A 26,876-nucleotide genomic window follows, 5' to 3' on the forward strand; every position below is an offset into this window, starting at 1 on the left:
GTTCCCGAGGCGCGGCGCGCGGGGCGGCTGCTCGGCGGCGGCGCGGCCCGGCGGCTGGACCCACGCGCGGCTCGGCTCGGGCTCCGGCTCGGCGGCCGGCTCCGCCTCGCAGCTCCGCGCCCACAGCGGCCGCGCCCGCAGGAAGCGTGCGCCGCCGCCGGGCCGCCCCCAGCGCGGGCGGAGCAGGAGGAGGGGCGCGGGGGCGGGGCGGGCCGGAGCGCGCCCCCCGCCGCCCGCCGCCCGCCGCCCGGCCCCCCGGGACCCCCCGCGCGCCCGCCCCGGCCCCCGACCGCGCTCCGGGTCCCCCGCGCGCCCCGCGCCCCGCGCCCCGCGCCCCGGCCCCGGCCCGCGCCGCCCCGCCGCAGTGGGGGCCGCGGGAGCAGCGCGGCGCGCGGGAGGGGGCCGGTGGCCGCGCCGCGAGCGCGCTCTGGAGCGCGGGGACCCCGCCTTCGGGCCTCCGCCGGCCGCCGCGAGGTCTGGCAGGGGAGGATCCCGCGCCCGAGCGCGGGGACCGGCCCGGCGCGTCCGTGGATCTCAGGGGGCGGGCGGCGTCTGTGTGGTCGCGCCGGGCTTCGCTCCCTGGGGCTGCCTGACACCGCGCCCCCAGGCGTCCCCCCCACCCGCTCCTCGAGCCTGGCTGCAGGCCGGGCCAGAGCTCCTGCAGGTCCGCGCGCTCTGAGGCAGCCAGAACGCGATGGCGGGGCGGCCCCGGTCCAGCGCGGGCCTCAGTCTCCCTTAGGCGCACGAGGGGTGTGGGCGTCTCGGCCCGTCACTGCGTCTGCAGAGGCAACGCCGCAGACCCGGGGTGGCAGGGCTGCCCCGCCGGCTGTGTGACCGCAGGAGAGACACCCCAACTCCCTGAGACTGGCGCGGTGGAGCGCACCCCTCCTTCCCGTGCAGGCGGTCTGGAAGCAGGGCCTGTGTGGACACTGTGTTGTCCCTTAGCGGCATCTTCCATTCTAAGCGCTCCACTGGCACCTTCAGGCCCCACCACCGGCTCCTGGGCGCCAGGGCAAGCAGTGGAGGAGGGACATGGTGGATCACTGCTGTGTCCCCAGTCTTTCGGAAGTCTGAGCCATGGGCCGGTGGAGAGATGAGGGACAGAACTGGAGGGGCCCAGCGGAGGGTGAGCCAGCCCGACACACAGTGGGTGTGCAATACAAATGTCTTGAGTCAATGACTGTGTTTCCCATGCCTTTGAGCGTATCCTCCCACCCCCGCAGGTGTTTGAAGGGGAGAGGGAGAAACAGTAAGCCCTGACCACATGCCAGGTGTGGCACAGTAGGCACTGGTTATCTCCTTTCTTCTCGCAGTGCCCCTTTGAAGTAGGTGCTGTCAATCCCTCTACTTACAAGATGGGGAACTGAGGCCAAGAGGGCCGGGGGCATGTGGACATCCTTGCCCTTGGCTTCTCTCCTCCTGAGCCCTACATCCCCACACCCAGCATGGGGGCTGCCATCCAGAGATAGAAATTGAATTGAGCTGAAACTGGCACAGTCCCCCTAAGAAAAACGGAAACCAGGACGAACAGAGCCAGGAGGGGAAAGAGCTGGAGGTGGGTGGGTAGGAACTCTGGGTACCAGTCATGATGTGGAGGTGTTTGGAGAAGGATCTGGACTTGTTTTCAGTCCTTTGAAAGGAAGTCCAGAGGACAAAGTTTCACTCAACATAATTAGAAGGTGTCCCTGGTGGCGCAGGGGTTAAAGACACAGCGCTATGAAGCTGTCACCAGCCACTGCAGCACCAGTTCAATCCCCAGCCAGGGAGCTACCCACATGGTGCAGCAGACCCTCCTGTCTCGCCCTCTGCTCCCCTCAGCAGTGTATTTCAGTCAATCTGCTTGTTTGGCTCTCCACTCTGTCTCTGGTGAATCCTCTCACCTCCCCCTCATCCCCACACATCTGGCCTACACCCCACTTCTTGTATACGTAAATAAATAAATCTTAAAAAAAAAAAAATGGAGTGAGAGTCCCATCCCTGAAGGATATGTAGGGCCAGGCCAGCTGCCCTCTGCTTGTCAGGGCACCAGAGATCCCGGAGAGCAAAGAGGGAAACATTCCAACTCTGAGATTCAAAACTCTCCGGGATTCTGAGGTCCCCAGCCTCTGGAAATCCCATCCCCAAATCCTATGGAATTCTGACCCGTAGGCACCCCAAGTTGGGGCCCAGGGACTGGGGGGACCCAGTGGGTGTGAGCTGAAGAGTATGGGGCCCAGTGGGCTCTGGGTTGGGCAGTTACCTTGGTTAAAATCTCACTTCTACCAGCGATGAGCTGTGTGACCTTGGATGAGTAACTTGACCTCTCTGAGCCTCCTACACCTCCCCCCCCAACTGTAATAAGGAGATAATGACCACACAGTGTTCATTTATTTGTTCATTGATTCATTCACTCATTCTCCTGTGTGTGCCTGGAGTGTGCCAGGCCCACTACCAGGTGCCAGATTCTGAAGATTTAACTAGCTCTTCCCTGACATTGTACTGGGGATTCACAAGGTGTCTGGGGGTAATGCTTATAAGGGAAGGGATGCAGGAATCGAGTCCCCTCCCAGAGGGGCTGCCACAGGCCCAGGGGACAGGTGGCTTCAGAGGAGCTCTCAAAGCACAGGGTTAGGGTGGGTATTACTAGCCAGGTGTCACTTTTGAACAGCTAGAGTTGGCCACAGATGGCTGGGGGTGCTCTGACAGGTAGTGAGTGCCGTGTCTCAGGAGGTATACAAGGCTCGGGACGCAAGCTATCAAGGAGATCCTAGGACAGGCTCTGGGCACGAAACGGGCAGCAAGCAAGGCCTACCTTTCCGAAGGCTCCTGCCAGTTTGGAGACTTCTGGCAGCAGCAGCCGCTCCGCCCTGACTGCCTTGGGCAGAGGGCAGAGGGGGATGTTTGGCTGGGCAGGCCAGCAGCGCCACCTACTGCTCCACAGAGGCACTGGTCACAGGGAGACCCAAGCCTGGAGGAGGAGCTGCTGCCCTATCCTCACACCCCCTTCTGGCTAGGCTTTCCCTGGGGCGCTCTGATGCACCATTTACCTCCTGGCCAGCACACAGTGTATCCATATAGTCGCCCTCCCCAGGCCTATCTGTGCACTCAAACCACACCCAGCACACTCCAGCCCCTTACCTCTGCCACCCTCACCCACACAGGCATCTGATGCTGCCCCCTCCCAGCGCAACTCCCAGGGGCCACTCCGTCCCTCCGGGAAGCCTTCCTGACTCCCTTAGACATAGCTGGACCCACCCCTGCCCACCCAGCACTCTGGACATGCCCCGTCCTGACGCACACACCCCAAGTTCAGTCTCTACTGTCTCCCCAGCGGTTGAAGCACCTCAGTTGTCACAAGGACAGTAACCCCAGAGCTCAACCAGACTGCGTCCATGCCAGGCACTGCCCTGCAAAGCACGCTGAGGTCACCCCACTTTACAAACGACAAACCAAGGCACAGGGACAATAAGAGCCGAGCCCAAGCTAGCTCTGCTGCTGAGCAAGGCTCATGACATTAAATGGTCGTGCCATGTTCAAGGTGTGTCTGGAGTGTCTGATGAATGAGAGCCAGTGAGAGGATTCACACTATCACACAGACACAGGCCAACTCAGAGGAGCCTGGAAGCCAGATAACCCTGCCCTGCTCACCTCTCACCCAGGCCTCACCTCCCATCACCCCACCACGGTCAGCCCTCTCAGCCCTTGGTCCCGCTTCCTGGCTCTGCCAGGGCAGCAAAGGCGGAGGGGAAGGCTCAGCCGGCAGCTCTGTGCCTGAGTTGCCTAGTTCAGACTTGCATCTCCAGGTCTGGCACACAGTAGGTGCTTAGCAATCCTTAGTTGATTCCACCTGCACCTCCCTACCCTGCCCACAGATTGGCCCTTTGGAACTCAGCGACGCCACCCAGTGAGAGCCAAGCTCTCTAAGGGCTCCTCCTATTAGCAGGCATCCTCTGAGCCCTTGACAGTCGCCCTGGCTGCAGTCCTGTGACCTGCACACCACAAGCCACCTGGCTCCGAGGTGAAGGCTAAATAAGCTAACACTTGGGAGCTCTTGCTCTTGACTTTGCCCTACTTTAAGGTGGAGACACTGGCGCTGGGAGGAGCTGGGTAACTTGCCTGAGTTCACAGCCAGGAAGGCCTTCGCTTCTAGCTCCCCGCTGTGCCGCTCCCTCTGGCACAGGAGAACTTCTAGATCTTAAAGGAGGTCTCTGGCTCAAGGCACTCACAAGGCCTGGGAAACAAGTCTCTGTCTTCCCAGGCCACCCTCCTCCCTGCCCCGCCCCCATCACAACTTCCAGTCATGCCCAAGATTCAGGATGGAGGCCAGGGTCCGGGTTTGCTTCTGAGAATATCCGAGTAACCCCCAAAACTCAGAAACCAGTACAGGTTCTGGCAAGAGGACTTCTGCTCTGGCCCCACAGAGGGAGATGCTGGCTGCTGGAAGAGCTGCGGGGCCTGTGGAGGGGCCGGGGGCAGTGGGAAGGCTTGGCCTCCATCTGTGGGAGTCTCCATCCTTGGGGAGCCCTCTGCCCTTCCAAGGGGCCTGGCCTGTGTGAGGATCTCACAGGGCCATGTGTGAGCTCTCCTGAGCCCCCCTGTGTGTTAGTGGGTCCTTTCAAGATGGGTAACACCCCTCCAGGCACATGGCTGCCACACATGGAGTCAGAATTTGAGCTCTGGCCTCTCCTAGATCTGTGAGTTGGGAGTTTGCAAACTGTGGAACCCAAAGGGTTCCGCGGAGATCCCCAGGGAAGATGTGGGGGAGAGGAAGGGAGTCAGTCTGATTTTGTTTGAACTGAATGTTTTGCAGGAGGGGACAATAGAAGCGAAGGAGACCCCAAGTGGGACCCACAGGTGCAGAGACTAGTCTCTGGGTCAGGTCTGGTCCAGGACCGAGGCCAGTAGGGGTGAGGAGTTTGGACAGGGTGTGGTGGGGGTGGGGGACACTGCTTGAGGGAAGAGGAGGGCTCTATAAACAGGAATAGGCCTGGCTCTGGGGGCCTGAGGCTTATACAGTTTGAAGGGGTGTGGGATACAAAAGTAGAAGCAAGGCCTGGGAAGTGGGCTGTGCAAATGAGGGAGACTGAAGCTTAAGCTTCATTCATTTTACAACAAATCTGCCTCTGAATGCAAGCCCACGGCCCAACCTGATACCCTCATTGGAGTTTAGCTAAGTCAGCAGAGAAGCTGGGCAAGGAAGGGGTAACACCACAGTGAGGTTTTAGGTGGCATGGAGGAAATCTAGGAAGGCTTCAAGGTGGTGGTGGTGTCACCACTGAAACTTGGAAAGTGCGTGCTCTGAAGTGGCCACATTGAGGCTGAGTCCCCTCAGCCACACATCCAGGCTGCAATGTCAGGTGTATGGATGAGGTGCAGAATATTCTGGGGGGTTGGTCACTACAACTTAGATGGACAGATTGTGCAGGGCCTTACATTGCTCTCCCACTCCACCCAATTCATCTGCCCATCTTACTAGTGAGAAAACAGGCCAGAAAAGGGCTCAAGGTCACTCAAGTCAGTTGGTGGCAGAGCTGGGACTGGAACCCCAGCAGCTTCCCTCTCTGTCCAGGGGCTTCCTCTTACCCACCCTCTTCAGCCAGACGAGCTGCCTTGTTGATGACAAAAGCTCTGGGGGTGAGACCTACTGTACAACCTAGACCCTCTTCAGGGCCCTGTCAGGGGTCAGCGCAGATGGGGCTGGACTGTGTTGGGGGCCCTCGGCCAGCGAGGCGGGGGGCAGGCGTGCAGGGCTGGGGAGGCTGAGGAGAGAGCAAGCAGGAGGGGAGCTGGGAAGCTAGGGTCGGAGGAGGGCGATGCCACATGAGGTCCTTCCACGGACACCGGGCCTGGGAATAAATGGTACATGTGGAGTCATTTCCCTGGAAGAAAATAAAGCCTCTCTAAAAATATTTCCTTTCTCACCTCATCCTGGGTGGAGAGCAGCCCAGCTGGGCGACAAGCAAAAAAGGGGGCGGAGGAGGGTGACCCGGAGCAGGGAAGGGGGTGCTGAGCATGCGGAGAAGCCCTGGCCCCCCATCCCCCACTTTAGGCCTTGGAATCTGCGTGAGCACAAGTGTCAGGGAGAGGTTTGATATATGAGCCTTGTGTTTGGGGGGATCCTGGGGCTTCTTAGGGAAGAGCTCAAGCCCACCCTGGGGCTGCCGGGCCCCGCTCTGGACCTGAGGGGCGCAGACCCCACCGTGGATGGAGCTGACAGCCCAGGGCAGGGCGAGGGCAATAGGCAGGGGGTCCCTGCTGTGTCCCTGACCATCGCGGTGGCCCTGAGCAGGCCGCTTGCCTCGCCTGAACCTCCTCAGCATGGCAGGGGAAGGGAGACGGGCGGGGCCGGGGACTCTGGGGACAAACCCAGGTGCGTCACTCTTCTCCTCTGGAAGCCGGGGTGACAGACCACGCCCCGCCGCGGCCCCGGAGCACGAGCTAGGTGGCGCGGGCCGGCACCCCGTCCAGGGCAAGACCCGCTGTCCTGACCCAGCTGGCGCCTGTGTTGACGTCGTTCCCTGACTGGCACGCTCCAGACCAGCCTCCACTCAGAGTTCACGCCTCCACCCTGGGCACCCAGGAGCTTGGGGAAGTTCCCAGAGCACTGGCAACGGGAGGGGTAGGCAGGGGCAGACGCTGGCCCTGGAGGCCTCCCTGGAGAAAGAAGAAACGGGCCCAGCCGGCCGGTCCGCCCGGATAAGCCGGTGTTTGTGCTGCGCACTGGTTGCCTTTGCAGTGAAGCGACACGAAACATGGGCGCCCGCACATCAGGAGCCAGAGCTGGGCGGGGCCGGTTTGTGTTTTCCCTCGAGGCAGCCAGCGGGAGGTCAGCCAGGCTCTGGGGCGCCAGGCCTTCGGGGGCTCTGCGGTGCCAGGCCTTCGGGGGCTCTGCTTGTGGGACGGCAGGGCTGACAGCAGGTGAATCCTGGCTAACACCCGGGGACAACGTGCCTCTCCTGTGGCCCGGCCCAGTGTCCTAGAAAGGGATGGCGCGATCCTAGAAAGAGCAAGGTGGAGCGACCATGTCCGGTGCAGCCTGGCCTAGAAGTCGCGCCCTTCCTGTTGTTTCCCTTGGCAGCCCTGTGCACTGGGGGCGGAGGGCCCCGGGGGAGCACCAGGCAGCCGGCCACTGTGGAGCCTGCTGGCCTGGGGCTGGCTCAGTTCACCCTTTTTATGATGGGGTATCCCAGGTTGGAGACCCCTGATGAAAATTCCAGGGACCCCAAACCTAGCAGGGGGAAAATCAAGGGCAACAACTCCTATTTATGGCCTGCTACTCGCACAGCCCTAAACCAAGGGCTCCCAGTGAATGTACTCTAGGAAATAGGATTATTATTATCCCCATTTCCTGCATGAGGGAAGGGGGGTGGGGAATGACTTGCAAAGGTCACAGAGGGCTGGCGGAGCTGAGCTCGGGCACTAGGCAGCTTTTGGTCATGAAGGCGTGGAAGTTTCAGTTGTTGAGAGCATGGCATGCCCACCAGGGATGCGGTCCCAGAAAGAGGCACGGGGCCTTGCAGAGGCCTGAGGCCGCCCTCCTCGGCCTCCACCTGCGAGCTGTTAAATGATAAAAACCCAACTGACTTCGTTTTAAAGATCTAATTAGCTTTATTCAACCATTGGGAGTTGAGCGGAGTCTCATCTGGAAGTAGGAAGGGCGGTGTAGGAAGGGGGTGAGGGGTGCACGGAATCAGGGATTTTAGACAAAAGGGCAAACGAAAAGGAGGAAGGTGATTTCAGCAAAGTCGCCCTCTCTTAGCCCTCGGGTGTGGATCACCTCGCTGAGGACCAGGAACTGTGGGTGATTAGTTTAAATGTGCACCCTGGGGAGGGCCTGGCACTGCAGTTAAGTCTTGCTGCTGCTCAATAAGAATAACTTCGGTGGCAGCCTCTTGTTTTTCTTTCTCTGTTCTCGTAACAGACCTCATACCAGCCTGATAAGGGTGGCAGCCTGGACAGTAAGGGAAACTGAGGCTCAGAGAAGTCAGTGATTTGCCACAGGTAACAGTGAAGCCGGCACAAGGGGGCCTGTGAGGCAAATGTGTGGCCACCCTCAAAAATCCCAAATAAGAATGACTAGCCCTATGCCCAAAGATGCTGAGAAGGGGGTCAGGAGGGAAGAGGTGCTTAGTCTTAGGGCAAGTGCCAGGCTCTTGAGCCCCACAAGCCAGGGGAAATCATCCACCTGGTCCTGCTCTTGGAGCCTGGAGCCTCTGTAACACTTTCTCGAGGCAGCAGCGCCCTCATGTGGTGACTGTTGGTAACTACATTAAGTCACAGGTTTCCTTACTCCCAAGGTGGTTTCCGTCTCCCCGGCCTGGCCCTTCTGAAACCCAAGGCTGAGCTGTAGAGCAGGCGGGCAGGTACTGGGTTAGATGAAATGTGGGGGGCATTCATCTTGGAGGAACTCTTAAGACCAAGAAGGCAGGCGTTTGATCTGTATAGCCCAAGACACCACACCCTTGGGGCACTTGGTAGCAGCGGGCAAAGGCAGCTGGGCAAATGAAGTGGACCAGCCGAGTTCAATCCTGCAGAGGGCAGAGGTGTCATCCCCAGTCCCACCCAGTCTCATGCAGCCAGGGAAACCAACTGTTAATCACTCCTCACCGACTGGTGTGAGAAACCATGTCACATCTATTCCTTGGGTGCCTGGCAGTTCACAATAAATGACTTTATGTAAACTTCTTTATATAACAATGACTTTTGTTTGCCGAAACCTGTGTACAGATATTAAATGAGTGGTGTTCAAGGGGAGAATGATGGTTGCCATGAATGTACCAAGGTGCCAGCCACAGGCTAAGCTCAATTTAGTCCTCACAACATGGTATTATTTCCCTTATTTCACAGAGAAGGAAACTTGGCCTCAGAGAGATCACCCATGTAATAAAATGACAGCTGGACTCAAACCCCTTGTGACCGAAAAGACTCCCCAACCCTTGGAGACACGAGCTTGAGAAAAGCAAAGGTGGAGGAGGGAGGCCTCCCCTGGTGGCGAGGCGGTTGAGCGCCGTGCTGTGAAGCTGTCTGCAGCCTCTGCAGCGCAGGTTCCATCCCGGTCGGCTGGTGAGAATCCCACATGGCGCAGCAGACCTCTCCTGCCGCGCCCGCTGCTCCCCTCAGCAGTGTATTTCAGTCAGTCTGCCTGTTCTGTCCCCCGCTCTGTCTCTGGTGAATCCTCTCACCCTCCTGCGCATCTGGCCTGTGCCCCAGTTCTTGTATAAATAAACCTTTAAAAAAAAAAAAAAGGTGGAGGAGGGGATAATCACATTTCTGACACAGCCTATTTTGCTACCAGTAAAACAGACAAAAGCAAAACATTCTACACTAAGTGCTGAGAGTAATAGGAGAAAAAGACTCTAAGCACAGGAATTAGAAAAAGTCTGGATGGGAAAGAAAACCAAGAGTGGTGTGTGCCAGGCACCCGCCATGTTTATTACCTACCCAGTCTACAGGTCTCTGAGGTATTACTCCAATCGTATGAGGAAGAAACGGACTCAAGCAGCTAAATTACTTTCCCAGTCACAAAGACGGCAGACAGACAGGTGGGCGGGCAAGCCAGGTCTCCCACCTTGCGTGTTGCCCGTAGCCCATGCTTGCCCTGACTGGCTCTGAGAACCACTTCACATCTGCATGACCACCTTCAATCAATTGCCAGTGAGGGAACCAACCACTAAGGGCACACAGCGAGTAAGGGGACCCACATTTGAACCCATCCACAGGACCCAGAACAGCACAGGAACAGGATGTTGAGGGAGGGTTTGGCTACATCTATGGAAGGCAAACCAGGTGTCGGACAGGAAACTTCCATCAGCTCAGCTTCCTTTTCTTCCCTTCACTCAAGCCTTGCAGGCCTTGCTGGTGGACATCCCTTACGCTTGAGAGGGGGTCCATGCCAAGTGTCTTCTGCACCTACACTGAGGTTCCAACCAGGAGCTAGTGTCTCTGGCCCAGCCACCCTGGCTGCCCATACAGCAATGGCCAACACTGACCCAAGTTTCGGGGGCTGTTCTTGCCAATGCTGCTTCTGGAGCAAAGATGGTGAAGGGGAAGTGGGTATCTTTGGGCATAGATAATAGGGACTTGAGTGAGCTACACCCTCTGGTCCCAAAAGCTGGAAGAGGTGCCCGATCTGAAGATGAGCAAGTGAGGACAGTGGGGCAGCCTGTGAGGACAGGAGCTGAGGAAAGGCGGCGGCCCAAGCAAGCGATGCCTTAACCAATGCCCACCTCAGAAACAAGATGCCCCTCAGAAGTAACAGTGCACTCAATTGGGAGTCACAGTTGACTAGATTCCAACCTAGACCTTGGGCTCACAAATGCTGCAGAGCAGTAAGAGTGAACACAGGGAGAGAACAGGTCCAAGGGCAGAGTGCTGCTTTAGGATGCTACCCCTGCTTTGGGGTGCAACCCCGGGGTCCAAGATAGTGAATATTCTGATTTTTAATAGAAGCTGGAAACGTGGATTAGTATGGAGTGCCTCGGTTTTGAAAGCATTGGACAGGCTAAACCTTACACCTCTGGGTCAAACTGGGCTCAATAGTCATCCATGTAGGGCCTCCCTGGTGGCACTGGGGTTCAAGACCACACTATCAAGCTATTGCCAGCCACTGCAGCATGAGCTTGATGCCCGGTTGGCCAGGGAGCTGACCCACATGGCACAGCAGACCTCTCCCGTCTCGCCCGCTGCTCCCGTCAGCGGTGTATTTCAGTCAGTCTGCCTGTTCTGTTCCCCACTCTGTCTCTGGTGAATCCTCTCACCCCCTGCACTTTCGGCCTGTACCCCAGCTCTTGTATGCATAAATAAATCAATCTTTTAAAAAAAGGAAAAAAAGAGTCATCAGTCTAACACACTGGTCCTATTCCAATTCCTTCCTGCTCACACTGCTCCAAAATCAGGCAGAGAGGAAACGGCACAAATCAGGAAAAGGGCTGTCCTGGGACACTGAGGGGCAGGGTGGAGGACACACTGGGAGGCGTTAAAGCACAAATTCAGATTCCAAAGTTCTGTATTTTTCAAAATAAAGATCACACATTGTTTAGAGACAATCTACACAAGAGTTACAAAAAATAGTTGCCCAGGCATAAGCATACACAGGTTTGTTAATTATACACATATGGTTACAAGTGTGCTTGCAAAAAAGTTCATTGGAAATATACACAAGGCTCTGGAAATGTACACGTGTAGTGTTACAATTCTATATTCAAACGAGGAAAATTGACAGTATGTTACATTCACTTACAAGTAGACAAAATGCAAAATACAGTTCATCTTCTGTACAAAAAGGAAGGGCAATTCACACTTTACAAGGTGAGAGGGGCTCTGATTGTAAGGAAAGCTAGGGCAGGGCTGAACTTTGCACGTCCTTTTGACTGTCACAAAATAAGCAAAACATTACTTGTTTAGGATAAAAAAACACTAGTGTGAACTGAATCATCTTGAATAACATTTAGAAAGGATCTCGCTACTGTTTGACTAGGTGACAAATAAAAACAAGCTATTTTTTTCTTTTTAAATTTTAACTAGGCTGTATAAAGAACATTTATTCCTTCAAAAGAAAAAAATTTACTTCTGGTTGAAATTACAATTTACAATATACAACACTATATGCTACGACCATAAAAGGTGTGAATATACACTGAATGCACAGGGCTGGCTAATTCTCTTTTCTTACCAAAAAACGTGTTTATGTTGATTCAAACTTCTCCACATTTACATTACAGGTATACAAATGTACAATTGTACAATCAAAAGTATGTCCGACTACTAGGGTACATTATAGATACAGATTAGACATCAAAACAAGAAAATACTACAAATTTGTATATATGCAAAGTCTACACCAAGTATACACTATATATTTATAGAAGCAAGACCAAAAGCAGAGTTGGATTTTTTTTCTCATGCTAAATAATCAGATTTTACCTTTCAATATCAACAGAAAAAAATCCAGTAGGCAGTAAACAATTACACCCGCCTGGCCTTGAAAGACATTCTGGGCGCTCACATCTCCTCACAAAACAAACTCACGACCTTCCCCAGCATAATAGTCTCCAAAAAAGGCAATTTTGAGAAGTTTCATAAACTTAGTGATATAAACTGAAGCTTTAGCAACTCTGAAACAATTTTTATTTTATATATGTGTGTGTGCATGTGTGTGTGTGTATATATATATATACTTTTTATAAACAGTGTTAAATGCCAGTTTGGAGTCATTTAACTAAAATTCAAACTTTCCTCAGGTTTTTTTGTTTGTTTTTGTTTTTTACTAAAATGAGGAGGTGGGGAAGAGCTATTTGCAAAAGTTGCCATTAAGGCAAATGAGTTAAAAACTTTTTTTAAACTTTTTGTTGAACCAACCACCCTGAAAGTTTCCGCACGTGGAATATAGATACAACATTGAACAAAATATGTGGCCTCCCATGTACACTGGTTACCTATGTACAAGTATCCTATACACCAGTAAAACAACAGGGCAATTAGTCAATTAAAAAAAATAATTAGTACATGTTATGCGTAATAAAATTAAACAAATTTACAAAGGCTTTTCCACTTGTGGATTTGATTCCTTTTTTTGGAGGTGAGGGTATCCTGGAGCAACCATTTACCCATTTCAGATTCTATACTAGAATATTTCTGGTTGCTGGCTGGATTCACCAATGGGCCAGTGAGGTCAGTGGGCATGAGGGGACGGGGTGACACTGCCTCAGATAATACCATTAGGGGGGCCACAGATGGGCCCTAAGTCAACGCCATTCTTCATGTAGTATTTCTCCAGCTTGGCCAGAATGTGCTTGCCGTAGGTGTACTTGCGAAGAGTCGCGATGTGGGGCCGGATCTGGAGAGGAAGCACAGTCTGCGTTACAATGACCTGGATATACACTTGGGCAAGCTCCAGGTACCCTGCCAGACAACTGCATATCCCACAGAGATGCCTGAAACAGATCAGCCAAGGTGCCCAAATTCTAGAACTCTATGAGCCATCAGAGGAGAGCAGCTCCTATCCTGAATGCTGACATTGGATGAGAGGGTTGTGAAGGCTGGACAACCACAAGCCAATGTGAGGACAGCAAGCGGACAGAGCGTGGAGAAAGTACATCCTCACGGACCATCACAGCACCTGCCCAGAGCTCACTGTCATTCCCTGGCACTGCACACGGCACCTCTGCGCTCCTGATCAGTGGGAGGTTTCTTTCTGGCCCTGTCTTCCACTTCACAGAGCTCACGCGAGGCCAGTGGCGACAATAAAAATGACTGACACAAGCAGGCCAATGTTCCTACAAGGTTCATAAAGCATCTCCCAAATGAAGAAAGGACAGTTAAGTAACTCATCCAAAGTCAAATAACTAACAAGGGAGAGCCAGGGTTTGGAGACCAACTATCTGGCTCCTGCCCAAGTTATCTACTTGTACTCTCACAGCACCCACTGTACTCTCACAGCACCTCTTCCTGCCCCAGACCCATCCTGCACCCTTTTCAACCCAAGTTTAGGTCAGCTCTCTGAGCATTCTCTTCTGTTCTCTCCTTCACTTAGAGGTGGCCCGTGTACCCCAACAGTGAGCGGTGCTTCCTCTCTGGAACCAGCTCTCCTCTCCTGTGAGTTCAGAGCTCTCTGGCCAGTGAGAGTATGCAGCACACATGTGTTTAACCCACATTCATTCCACACGGACACCAAAGGACAACGGCTGCACACTCACACACACTGGACACATCCCTCCAGAGGGGCCACTCTCTAGAGAGCGCCACATGAACAACACTTGCCTGTGTCCTCAAAGCAATGAAGCATCAACTACCTCTAGAAACCACTTCTGCATCTCAAAAAGAAAGGACAAAGACCAATGTTGCCCCCTACAGCCTTACCCAAGAGACAACTATTGGCAGTCCTCGGCTGCAGCTGAGCCCTGTGACGCAGCCATGTTGCCTGGCCTCCCTAAACCCATCCACAAAAAGGGATGCAACAGGGCTCCATCAGCTAGGCTGTGGCGAAAACTGTGTAACACTCGTGGCTAACATTTTCTGGTGGGAAAGCTGAACAATTTTTAGTGTTCTATATTCTTGGGAAGATTTTTCCTCTCTCAGTTCCCTCAACCAACTGTGAAAACCTAGTCTGTCCATTTTTCTTCAATCCCAAAGCCACCACCATCTCTTAGCTGAACTATTTTAACAGTCCCCATCAGATCGCCTCTTCATTAGCCAGGAAATGATTAGAAATGCAAATGGGATTTTGACATCAAAGTTCTGCCTTACTAATTTGCTTTACTTCTTCAAACACCCGCTCTTATCTCCTCTCCCCTCTGCCTTCACCTGGATCTCCACAATTTCAAGAACTCTGGATTCCCCCAGCCTTCAACTCCATTGCCAACACCCACACAGCGTTCTTTCCAAGTAGTCTTCTTTTGCAGTGGAGGTGGTAGCTGCCTCGTCTGGCTCAGAACGTAACAAAGACTCTCATTACCGAACTTTGTTCTCAGTGAGGGCAAGTAGTTCATCATCGCCAGACAGTGGCCATGCCTTCCACTGAGAAGGGGTGAGCGAGCCCAGAGCCCAAAGGCTGAGGTTCAGGAGCAGAAGGACCCGAGGCTCGCAGCACTGTGCCCAGTACAAACACAGCTGCAGCACACCTGCCCATAGGCTGGCTTTGCTTCCTGGGCCTGTAGCCTGTGTAGGCCTGGGTGGACCTGCTCCGCAACTGCTCCTGAAGCCATGGACTTCTTCAGATGAGCTCAGCGTCCACTCCTACTCACAGCACTACCAGCTCAGACTTCTGTCCCTTCCTCCCAACTCTTTAGCCTGAACTCCTACTCCTGCAAAGCCTCCCCTCACAGACTTGGGCACATGCTCACCACTGCTATCTACCCCCTTCCTCACCCTGTGCTGTGGACAGGGCTCAGTCTTTTCATTTCTGTGCTGCTGTCTGACACAGAGAGGACATAATAAGGTCAGTGTGCCAGGCTAGGCACTGCATTGTGGGGTAGCCCTTTGGTGAATGGTGGTGGAATGAATATGAGGTGGTGGGAGAAAAAGAAGACAAGTAGGTTGGTTTGCTGGATTGATAAGCTGGTCTCTAGAGCAGAGGGCAGGAAGTACAGCCTGAAGATCACTGGTGAGTTACTACAGAAGAGTGGAGGGAAACATGGGGATGTGTCCACTCCAGCAAAAGGAAAAGGGTCTACATCATGAGACACAGTCCAGTCAATGACAAACTCCTCAAAAAGACAGATATCCATTCTCTTCTGCCTTTCAGAAGTATGAAGAACCAAGGCCTACACACCTTCTCTGATCAAGCGCCTGCCCAACCTGGCTTACCTTATGCATGACGATCTTCCGCTGGGCAGGCTCTGCCACATCGATCATCTTCTGGACTACGTAGTTGGCATACTGGTCCTTCATCATGGTGTATAAGGCACTGTGGGGACCGTCATTCATGGTACACACCTCATCAATAAGCACAGCACGCTCCGTACGGGAGGCATGCGTGACACATTTTTCCACGACGTTGCTATAAATGAAACAAATCCAAGGACAACCCTTAAGCTGAGTTTGTCTGGTCTCTACCCTGACCTCAGGGATAGCAGCAAGAGAGCTAACGTTTTTTGGAAGATGAAACCATCAACTGTGTGCCTCTATGAGATGCTCCAACCTCACTATCTGGGGCTTCTAATGTGAACCACGGCTGAGACCAGGTCCTGCAGGACACCAGACCCAGTCGTCTAACTGGGAAGGGCAAGAAGCTCAGGCAGGTGAAGGGCTTAAACAAGAGTCACATGACTGCAGAGGGGCCAAAGTGGTTAAGAAGCATTTCAACATGTATCAAAACCTAGGAGTTCTTTCTTCACCTCTGTGGGCTTACCTACGCCCCAAACAAGCTTACATCCCAAACACAGAGCCCTGCCCACTTACCAAGTGAAGGATACACAAGTAGGAACTAAGTATTTGGTTAACTACTTTATGCTGCTTCTGAAGAGCCTAAGATCAGAAAGGGTCTCACAGGTCTGTCCACATGTCTAAATACTTCACGATTGTATCACGTTGGGAAAGTGGTTCCATTAAATCAGTTTTTTTTTTTTTACAATCCTGAGGTACTGTGGGGTTGGTTAAATCACACTCACAGGTGTTTTACCATCCAGGATGATTGATTACACGTTAATGTTTGGTTTTACAAGTCAACACTACCTTCTATCTGTGGTTCGGTGTGAATGAGTAAGTTACATGACACACATTGTTTTATCTGTATTACCGGAGTCAAATACTGGCTGAGACCATTTGGTGGGCGAGCAACTGAAGGCTTTGTAAAGAGAATTGCTGTGGATCAAAGAACACTCAAGTAGAAAAGGAACTAGCTAATGGAAAAAATTCTTTTCCAACAATCCAGTAAGATGGCCATTTTGCCTTTGTGTGGGAATTTCCAACGATTTAAAAGTAATTACTTTCTAGGGCAACCTACCATGCTGGTGAATAGCTCTGTTAACTTCCAAAATTGTTAAGCTCTCTTGCCGACCTATCTTCCAAAGGCCAGAATTATTTAACAATCATCTCTAATAGCCGTATCCAGAATCATTCCCTATTTCAGAGGTTTTTTTTTAATTTTAAAAATTTTTTAATAATTTTTTTTTATTTTTTACATCATTGTTCGTTTCCCCTGTGCTCCTCCCTCCCTCCGTCTGATCCCTCTACTTCAGAGGTTTTTAACCGTAAGAGGATGTTGGTTCCTGGGGCTTGGAAGGGTCACCTGGTTTTGTATATTGGGCTCATACATATGCTTGAATATAGAAAACAAAATTCTCAAGCTAACATGTTCAAGAACTTCCACCCTACCAGACATTTCTTTAATCTTTCTTCCTAAAATGTACAGAATACATTCAATCACGTGAGCAAGTCCATCAAGTCTCCTCTATAGAGCAACCATTCCTCTGACATCATCATAGGGGAGAGCTACCTTCCTTCTCTACTACTCTGCAATTTTAGCATAGGCTGAAGTCTCACAGGCGTGGGACTTGGAAGTGATTTCTGATTAGCCACTTGGAGAAAGGGAAAGGTAAGATATGACTGATCTGGTTCAGAGAGCATGAAGCCAGTCATGATATCCACATGTTGGCAAAGAACCCATTACTCTTCACACTGCTTGGCTGGGTTGTAACACTAACCTGCTATCAATTTCACCTCCCAACTCTGCTGCTTGTAAGTTAGCTAAAACACCCTTTCACCACCTGAAAAAAACTGTTGCATTTTGCTCTTAAACTGGCATAATAGGAAGAATGGAAAAGAAATTCTAAGAATAGTAAGTCCTAAACATATATATGGTAAACTACCTCTTAATTCAGGTGCCAAAGAGGAAAATGAATTTCATAATTTCAAACAAATAAGTTAATGAAATGTACATTTTACCAAAGTACAAAGTAGAAACACAGTCCCCAGATTTCAAAGTGTCTGTACAATTCAAAGCACTTACCTTGCAAATTTGTGCTGACTTAATACAAGTACATTGCCTCGGATTTCTGCTACAATTTTACTTTTATCCTCTGGACGACCATGCTCCAATACATGTTGGATCACATAATTTCCATATTGATCCTGTTTGAGAAGCAACAGAAATAAAATTGATGTAACAATGAGTTCTGCGGGTTACCTAAATCCTTACATCTGATCAATACCCATCCTCCTGTAGCACCACGATTGCTTACTGGAATATTAATGAACACATAAGAATTTGAAAAAAGGGATAGGAGTGATAACTTTTCTCTTATCGTTACAAAACAAGATTATCACCAGACAATGGAATATTTCTCTATTAATGTCTGAACCACATACATAACCCCAGACTTCCTATTTAAAAAACAAAACAAAGATGGGAAAGTAGTGGAATAGGTGGGAAAAAGCTATTTTTCTCTCCAAGAGAAATGTACAAATGGTTCATTATACTTATCTGTAGCAAAACTTTAAACAATGTTTACATCTGACAATAGTGACAACATCTAGTTAAACATGAATACAAACATAACTCATTCATGTAAATTGAAAATATTTTGAGAGAATGTGTATAAATGAGAGGCACAAATATTTAAACAAATAAAAATTAACAGCCTACAAAAATAATACTTTAAGAAAAAAAAAGTGCCAATGTCCTATGTGTTTGCTTCTAGAAATAGGATTATGGATGATTTGTTCTGTTGCTACTTTCTAAACTTTCCATTTTTTCTATAATCTCACACCTCCTGACAAATCAAACAACAAACACTAGCACAAAAATTGCTTCAGTCCAACATGCTACAGTAGAAGGTATTCAAATAGTTAGTCTGACATGGGGGACATTTTTAGTGGTGGAAGACAAAATATCAAAGCTCTGGAAATCAACAAATTCACAACTAGCCCAATTGACATGATAAAATTCAGCCGCAGTGAGATGCCTAGGATGACAAAGGTAGCAGCTAGTCCACAACAGAGGTGTGGGAGGTAGATCTCCCGACTCTAGGCCCAGGGTTCTACTCATTATGGAAAATCATAAAACACAAACCAGGTTGGTGGAAACAAAAACTTCTCAAAAATATTCTAGGAGCTTAATAAACACATTCACACATTAACCTCTTCTGGAATGAATACCTGTGCTGAGAAAACACACAAGCTCAGGGCCTGAAAGGGCCCACAGGTGTCTGCAGTTACTCTACTGGCAACTCCACTACCTGTACAAGTTGCTCTGTGTGCTGGTGAAGCTCCTCTAAAATAGGGAGTGTCTGGTCAGGGAGACAGTGCTCAAGGATCCTCTGAATCACTCGGCAGCCATAAGGATGCGTGGACAAAGCAAATACCTAGGGCAGACAAATAAGAAAGCCAAAAATGACAGTTGCCACTTTCAATACTAGAGTATTATTTTGTGTACATTATTCAATTAATATTCACAGTGACCCTGAAAGACAGTCATAGTTATTTTCAGCATACATATGAAAAAACTGAACTTCCTGGAAGTTTACATAATGTACCTATAGTCAAACAGATAGTAAATGACAGAGCCAGGCTTTAAACATCTAGTCTGACTCAAAGTTCAAATTATAAATATGGCATTTCAGTTCTACAGATAATAAGGTGTATATGTATATAAACTCATTTTTTACTATTCTAGGAATTCACAGATATGCATAAATTCAGAGTTGAAAAGGACATTTCCAAGATGCCTAAACAGAAACAGAATTAGTCGTGGCCATGAAAAACAAACTCAGGTAAAAGCCAGTGTCAATCAACAGTTCCTCTGAGAAAGAAAGGTCTGGGATCAAATCCTGAATGCTTTCACATAACCACACTGCAATATTCTAAATTTACTTGGGGGTTTTCGAGCAATAAGAAAAATTTCGTCCTTGCTGGTCTGGAACAATGGATGAGCACAAGGCCTTTAGAATCAGACCACCCAGGGTGCCTCCCCAGTAGGTAGCCAAGGGGTTAAGTCTCAGCACTCCCACCACAACACCTAACTTTAATCCCGCTGCCAGGGAGGTGACCCACATGGTACAGCACACCTCTCCTGTCTCTCCTGCTGCTTCCCTCAGCAGTGTACCTCAGTACATCACCTGTTCTACTCCCAAGTCTATCTCTGGTGAATCCTCTCACACACACCCCCACCTCTGGCCTATACCCCAGTTCTTCTACACAAAAGTAAAGAATCAGACCACCCTATCACAATTTTGCTCTTCCCATCTGAGTGACATGGGATGGCTTGTACCTCAGGTCTATTATGGATAATAGTGACAATATAAGAACAATTAACAATAACTCTTACTGAATGTTTACCACCAAGTGTGAGCAACTACACCAAGTGCTTTAGATATAATTTTAAATATATTATGTAGCTTTATGTGTGAAAATGTAAAACAACATACTTCATGGTTATGTTCAATTTTACATTTATGAAATATGCTTAAAAAGCCCACGGTCTGGGGCCTCCCCGGTGGCGCAGCGGTTGAGCGCTGGGTTGCGAAGCTGCCCGCGGCCTCTGCAGCGCCGGTTCGATCCCCGGCTGCTCCCCGGCCACCGGAGGAGGGTCCCACATGGCACGCAGACCTCTCCTGCTGCCCGCTGCTCCCCTCAGCAGTGTACTTCGGTCCTTCTGCCTGCCTGCTCTGCTCCCCGCTCTGGCTCTGGTGAATTCTCTCACCCTCCCGTGCTTCTGACTGTACCCAGTGCATGTATAAACAAAACAAACAAACAAACCAGCAAACAAATAAATAAAGCATGCCTCTATATTTAAAAAAAAAAAAAAAAAAAAGCCCACGGTCTGAAAGAACTTGATTTATTTCACTCAACAATACGATTCAAATATTTACTTTCTTTCTTTTTTTTTTTTAAATAGAGGCATGTTTTTATCTATTTATTTATTTGTTTGTTTTGTTTACACATGCACTGGGTACAGTCAGAAGCGCGGGAGGGTGAGAGAATTCACCAGAGCCAGAGCGGGGAGCAGAGCAGGCAGAAGGACCGAAGTACACTGCTGAGGGAAGCAGCGGGCGGCAGGAGAGGTCTGCACACCATGTGGGACCCTCCTCCGGTGGCCGGGGAGCAGCCGGGGATCGAACTGGCGCCGCAGAGGCCGCGGGCAGCCTCGCAACCCAGCGCTCAACCGCTGCGCCACCAGGGAGGCCCTCAAATATTTACTTTCAATACCATGTTTCTGTAGCTTATTCGGTGTGGCTATATACTGTTATGTAGGTCTATGAGGATTGTTTTGTCCAAACCTCTACTGATGAACATTTGGAATATTTAGTCTTTTCCCACTAGAAGAAAAATGCTGCTTTAATATGTCTTGTGGTGTATATGGGCGAATGTCTTCCCAGGCATACACCTCGCCCAGGAGGGCTAGATAACAGGAAATGTAAATGCTGAGCTTTGAAAGATGATACTAAATAACTTTCCAAAATGGCTGTGCCAACATCTAGTCCTGCCAGGGTTTAGCAGATCCCACAACCCTGCCAGCACACAGCAACTGGTGGACAGAAAATGCCCTACCATTTATGGACTTATTTTACATTTCCCTGATTACTAACAAATTGTTTTTCTTATGTCCACTGGCAATTTTTATTTGTTTCTGTGAAATAACTCATGTTTTGGGCCCATTTTTACATTGTATTTTTTCTCTTTTATTACAAAGATTCTTTATCTTTCTGATTATTAATTCTTTGGCAGTTTCACCTTGAAAATACCCCCTCCCATTTGGTGGCCTAATCCTTTTACTTACCATATTGAATAAAATGATAAACATAAAATCTTCAACAGATCTACCTTTTTGTCATTAGTTCAGAAAATCTCAGTAATCATTACCAATAACCTACTTAACCACTGCCATAAGTGAGAACACCCCCAACTTAAAAAACAACTCTAAAATCCCACTTTGATTTAGGCTTAACAGTACATATTAAGAGTACCTAGACTTTATTTCTGTTCCTTTCTCAGTAAACTTGTTCTTTCTAAAAAAAAAAAAAAAAGTACACCTAAAAATCATCGTGGAAGTTCCCATTCTCTTTTCCATTTCCTTAAAAACAAGAAAGCAACTTCATACACCCAAGAGGATGTGTGCTAGTTTTCTCCCACCCAGGTCCAGAACATGAGAGAACCTTAGTTGCTAGGAAAAAAAATGACAGCCAATGAAAGGGCAACTCTGGAAAAACCACACTATCAACTCTGCTTAGACCATACAGGTTCTTATGACCTACAGGTGCATAGGTGAAATTAGAAGTGGTCATGTGGCCACTTAAGATTCAAACCATACTGACAATGAAGCACTTTATTACTTAAAAGATACACTCACACATCACCTACAAGATTAGTTCTATAAATGATATTTTAAATTTTTTTAAAATGCTCTGTATGAGATTTAACCTTAACAACTCTCATTTGATCTGAATCCAACATGAGGAGACATGGATAGTTAAGGGGAGAGACCTGGGGACACAGACAGAGCTAGGAACCTGATACCACTGAAACAGCTTTGCCAACTGATGCGATCTAAAACACACCAACCAAGTACTTAAGAACACTGCACTTACCCTACCTGGTTCTTTGCTCACGTGAAGTGGAAACACCAATCAAGTACTTTCCTTTTATTTGCAAAGTCACTTACCTGTCCCTTAAACGCATCGATGATAAACTGCAAAGACTGGGGCTGCACACATTCAATGCATTTCTGAACCACATGGTTGCCGTTCTGGTCTTTTACACACTTCAGGACGTGGCCATCCAGTTCCCGAACCATCTCATTCTATTGGAGACAGGGAAAGAAAGTACCACCAGAATCACAGCAAGCAAACACCTGGATAATCAATGTTCTCCTTACCAAACACAAAAGCACGGAGCAGAGAATCTAGGGTAATGAAAGAGTGACAACTCAGCTATAGCACTATGACAACCTGGTGACAAGTGGGGGATCCTCACACAAGTTAGTAAACTTCTGGTAACATAACCAGTCTCAAAAGGTTCTCTAACTTGCAAAAGGCCTCTGAAACATTTAAAAATGCAGACATCTTCAAATAGAAAGGCGCCTAGATTAAGTACACTGTTATTAGAGAATTTCACGCATAATTCCTCATGCCTTTATAATGACAACCCTGTAAGGCTCCAATTATTAATCATGATAGTAGTGTACAGTTTACTCTAAGCTAGGAATGCCTCTAAATGTTTAACACGGTTTGACTCTTGTAACAATTCTATGCACTTAACACTATTATATATGAGGGAACCAAGACACAAACAAATTAAATGACTTAATAAAATCAGACCTAAACTGCCATGATTCAAACCCAAGCAATCTGTGTCCTACTTTTGGGAAAAGTATTTGTCAATAAACAACCTGTCAATTACACACTGTCCTGCACCACTGGCCCCCCAGCCATATATATGAATAGAGTCTAAGAAGGTTTAGTAACATATATAAGACTTTAGATAAAAAGAAAGAATCAGAATTCTTGCCCAGGTCTAGGACTCCAACATGATCTTTAGACCAGGCCACAGTGAGTGTGGTCCTCAATGAATGAGCGAGCAGTCCAAAGGGGCTGAAGGAGAAGGACAGACACTATGGCATATGCAGGGTAACGGTGGAGGGACAAAGGCACGGAAAGACTGAACCACATTCCCCAAGACTATCTCAGGTCTTTGGTACTTGAGAGTCAAGTACCTACACCATGACCAGGCCCTGTTTCCTGCTGGTCAATTTCCTTAAAGCGTCAATTCTCTGTGAAGTAGTTCCCCTGTGTTGGTGCTATTTATGGTAAAAGACAAGCCAGTTTCTGGATCCATTACCTTAATGCAAAGCCCAGAGATGTCAACTACGTCAAAGCAACCAAGAGACTTAAGATTACAATGCTAGGGACAAGCAAAAGGGAAAAGGAAGTAGACTCAAGAAGGTTTCTTAAAGCAATGAATCAGTGTCAGTAAAGAATAACTTGCTCTGGAAGTATAAATACAAGAATAAGTTGAGAATGAGGCCTATATGAAAATAAAGGAAGGGAACACTTATAATGAAATTGAAGGGGTAGTGGCTTTCCTGAATCTTTTCCTGAGACCAAAGAGGTAAAAATGCTATCATGGGCAATTTCATCTAAAATAATAAACTTGCATTTAAAGGACTCAATTATTCATAGCAGAAAGAGCAGGTCAGTCCCATAAAAGATATCAGAGAAACCAGATCAGAAAATACACAGAAAAATAGGGTAGAAAGAACAACAGTTTGGGGGAAAGGAGATGAAAAAGTAGTGCAACATAGTCATCCAATTTAAAAAAAAAAAAAAACACAATCTGAAAACAGGAGACAAAATCAACAATCGCAATCTTGGGAGAGGGCAAAGATGGGAAAAGCAGCTGGGAAATTGTAATATACCTGCTATTTTTCAACAAGTGGATACGATGGTCAAAAGGGAGGAAGAAACTTCCACATTCAAAAAAAACAGGAATACTGGAAATTTTTATCCAGGGAAATTGAAAAGTAATGATGATATATACATTAGAAGAAAACTATGAGTAGTAGCTTCACCCCTACTTACAATTCTTTTTTTTTAAATAATAAATTTTATTTTTATATTCCCCTACTTACAATTCTTTATACAGAACACTCCTTTATCACCACTCCATCTTCACTACTGAGCAGTACTAAGTGAATGAACTCCAAACCTACTGTGTCTCCAACATCCCCTCTGCCTTCACCTGGATCTCCACAACTTCAAGAACTCTGGATTCCCCCAGCCTTCAACTCCATTGCCAACACCCACACAGCGTTCTTTCCAAGTAGTCTTCTTTTGCAGTGGAGGTGGTAGCTGCCTTGTCTGGCTCAGAACGTAACAAAGACTCTCATTACCGAACTTTGTTCTCAGTGAGGGCAAGTAGTTCATCATCGCCAGACAGTGGCCATGCCTTCCACTGAGAAGGGGTGAGCGAGCCCAGAGCCCAAAGGCTGAGGTTCAGGAGCAGAAGGACCCGAGGCTCGCAGCACTGTGCCCAGTACAAACACAGCTGCAGCACACCTGCCCATAGGCTGGCTTTGCTTCCTGGGCCTGTAGCCTGTGTAGGCCTGGGTGGACCTGCTCCGCAACTGCTCCTGAAGCCGTGGACTTCTTCAGGTGAGCTCAGTGTCCACTCCCACTCGCAGCACTACCAGCTCAGACTTCTGTCCCTTCCTCCCAACTCTTTAGCCTGAACTCCTACTCCTGCAAAGCCTCCCCTCACAGACTTGGGCACATGCTCACCACTGCTATCCACCCCCTTCCTCACCCTGTGCTGTGGACAGGGCTCAGTCTTCTCATTTCTGTGTTGCTGTCTGGCACAGAGTGGACATAATAAGGTCAGTGTGCCAGGCTAGGCACTGCATTGTGGGGTAGGCCTTCGGTGAACGGTGGTGGAATGAACGAACTGAAGAGAGGAAGTGAAGGAAACCAGAAGATAGGTTGGATAAAACGTTGGTTTGTTAGCATGGTCAGTTCAGGTTAAAGAAATGACAATTTATTAGTATTTCACTTGCTTCAATTCTTGATATCCCATTGTTTTTATGCTATGTAAGTTTGGGGAGTGGAACTTCAGATCTTACTATGTGGATATGCCTCACTGCACCTACCACCAACCTGCTCCAATTCTTGCCAAACAAAAACCACCTATAGAATTGCACCTACTAAAAAAAACTAAATTCTGTCAAACAGAAGTATTTGAAAGTACTGGTTTAACGAAAGGCATCCAATCCACTATGTATTTACAAAACTAACCACACATTTCATGCTTGCCATGCACAGAAAAGCAGCCAACAAGCACCAAAGAAAAACTGTAAAAGAAAACCAGACTGACAAATTCACAGGGCTCACTACACATACCATGGAGAGACATCAAACACCAAGAGAAAAGTTAAAGGGAAACTTACAATTACCTGCTGGTCTGAGGGGATAAATTCAAGAGCTTTCTGGATAACACGACAGCCATACATCTGCAGTGCCAATGATAGGACATGGCCCCGAATCCGTTCTGCCAAAGCCAGCTTCTGTTCAAGGCTGCCAAACTAGACATAATATATGGGTGAACGCCATTAGGTAGAAAGAAACCAAAGAATGCACACATTCATTATTCTTTATCAATCACTGGTATAGTCTCCTTTAGCCCTTGTCACCTGTGATTTAACTAAATTTCTTGAGTAAAAAGCCTGTTTTTTTTCTTCAAGCCAATATTCTCCGCCTTGAAATCCAACATCGGTAGTAAATATTTGTTCAATAAACATGAAGTATCACAAAGCTGCCATCAAGTCATTAATAATAGTAAATGAATTTATTCTCCGTTAATTACAAGAACATTTATATTTATTCTTTTTTTTTTAAACTTTTTTTTTTTATAGAGGCATGCTTTATTTATTTATTTGTTTGTTTGTTTGTTTGTTTGTTTTGTTTATACATGCACTGGGTACAGTCAGAAGCACGGGAGGGTGAGAGAATTCACCAGAGCCAGAGCAGGGAGCAGAGCAGGCAGAAGGACCGAAGGACACTGCTGAGGGGAGCAGCGGGCGGCAGGAGAGGTCTGCGCGCCATGTGGGACCCTCCTCCCGTGGCCGGGGAGCAGCCGGGGATCGAACCGGCGCCGCAGAGGCCGCGGGCAGCTTCGCAACCCAGCGCTCAACCGCTGCGCCAACCGGGGAGGCCCACAAGAACATTTATATTTATTCTAAAATTAGTAATACATGCGGGAGACATTATGAAGGTTTTGGAAAATGTTTAGCGGTTTCAGGAACTTGTTGCAGCAAATCTATAGCACTTCAGGTATCTGAGGCCATGGGTTAAAAAGTTCTTATATCTATATGAAGTTTAAGCTGAAGCACATAAATTAGTGTCCTACATCATTCCAACAATGTGATATTGTCTCTTCATATCAGACAACAGAACCAGGGGGGAAAGTTAGCAGAATGAAAATCAGGAGATAATCTTAACTATGATAATGTTAAAAACCTCCATAGACCAGTTTTCTATGCCTGGCTTTTATATTTTCATTTGAATAGCTTAATCCTGGACTGGAGAAGACTTTATGAATAATCAGCTTTCCCAACCTATTCATTTCTGACCTAAGGGATTAAGGTCCAGGGACGTTCCCTAGCTTGTCTCCATTCACATGGCTGTAATTTACTCTTCATTCTGCCACCCTAGCTCTGTTAACCCCTGCAGCTGGGCATTTCTGTATTTTTACATCTCCAACAAAATCACAGTGAAAAAGACATTGTAAGATCAACAATACAAGAATCATATTTAGGTTAGTTTCTTAATCTGTAGATGGAGAATTCAAATGATTCAAGTCTTCATGCAAAAAATTGAGAAGAGGAAGGTTACTAGTGAGCCATTTTTATTTTTATATTGTATTATAGTAAACCATATTATACTATATTACACTACACTATACCATACTCTATA

The 26,876-nt window shown here is 48.5% G+C and overlaps 1 protein-coding gene across 8 annotated transcripts in view; it reads right to left on the reverse strand.

Annotated features, from left to right (window-relative positions):
* Window positions 1–12,682: 12,682 nt before the first annotated feature.
* PUM1 (pumilio RNA binding family member 1) overlaps window positions 12,683–26,876 on the reverse strand; it is a gene marked incomplete at both ends in the record, with an annotated part of 109,457 nt that continues 95,263 nt past the window's right edge. For 4 of the 8 annotated variants that reach the window (XM_084241876.1, XM_084241874.1, XM_084241871.1 and 1 more), the window contains 6 exons: window positions 12,683–12,814; window positions 15,283–15,475; window positions 17,426–17,547; window positions 18,654–18,779; window positions 22,076–22,213; window positions 25,358–25,486. In XM_084241876.1, the coding sequence (XP_084098002.1) occupies window positions 12,683–12,814; window positions 15,283–15,475; window positions 17,426–17,547; window positions 18,654–18,779; window positions 22,076–22,213; window positions 25,358–25,486 (840 nt within the window). Of the gene's footprint in view, window positions 12,815–15,282; window positions 15,476–17,425; window positions 17,548–18,653; window positions 18,780–22,075; window positions 22,214–25,351; window positions 25,487–26,876 lie in introns of all 8 variants that reach the window. The other 4 variants (XM_084241875.1, XM_084241873.1, XM_084241870.1 and 1 more) reach the window with 1 other exon arrangement.

Source organism: Talpa europaea, assembly GCF_964194135.1.
Source record: "Talpa europaea genome assembly, chromosome: 9".
NCBI lineage: Eukaryota > Metazoa > Chordata > Mammalia > Eulipotyphla > Talpidae > Talpa > Talpa europaea.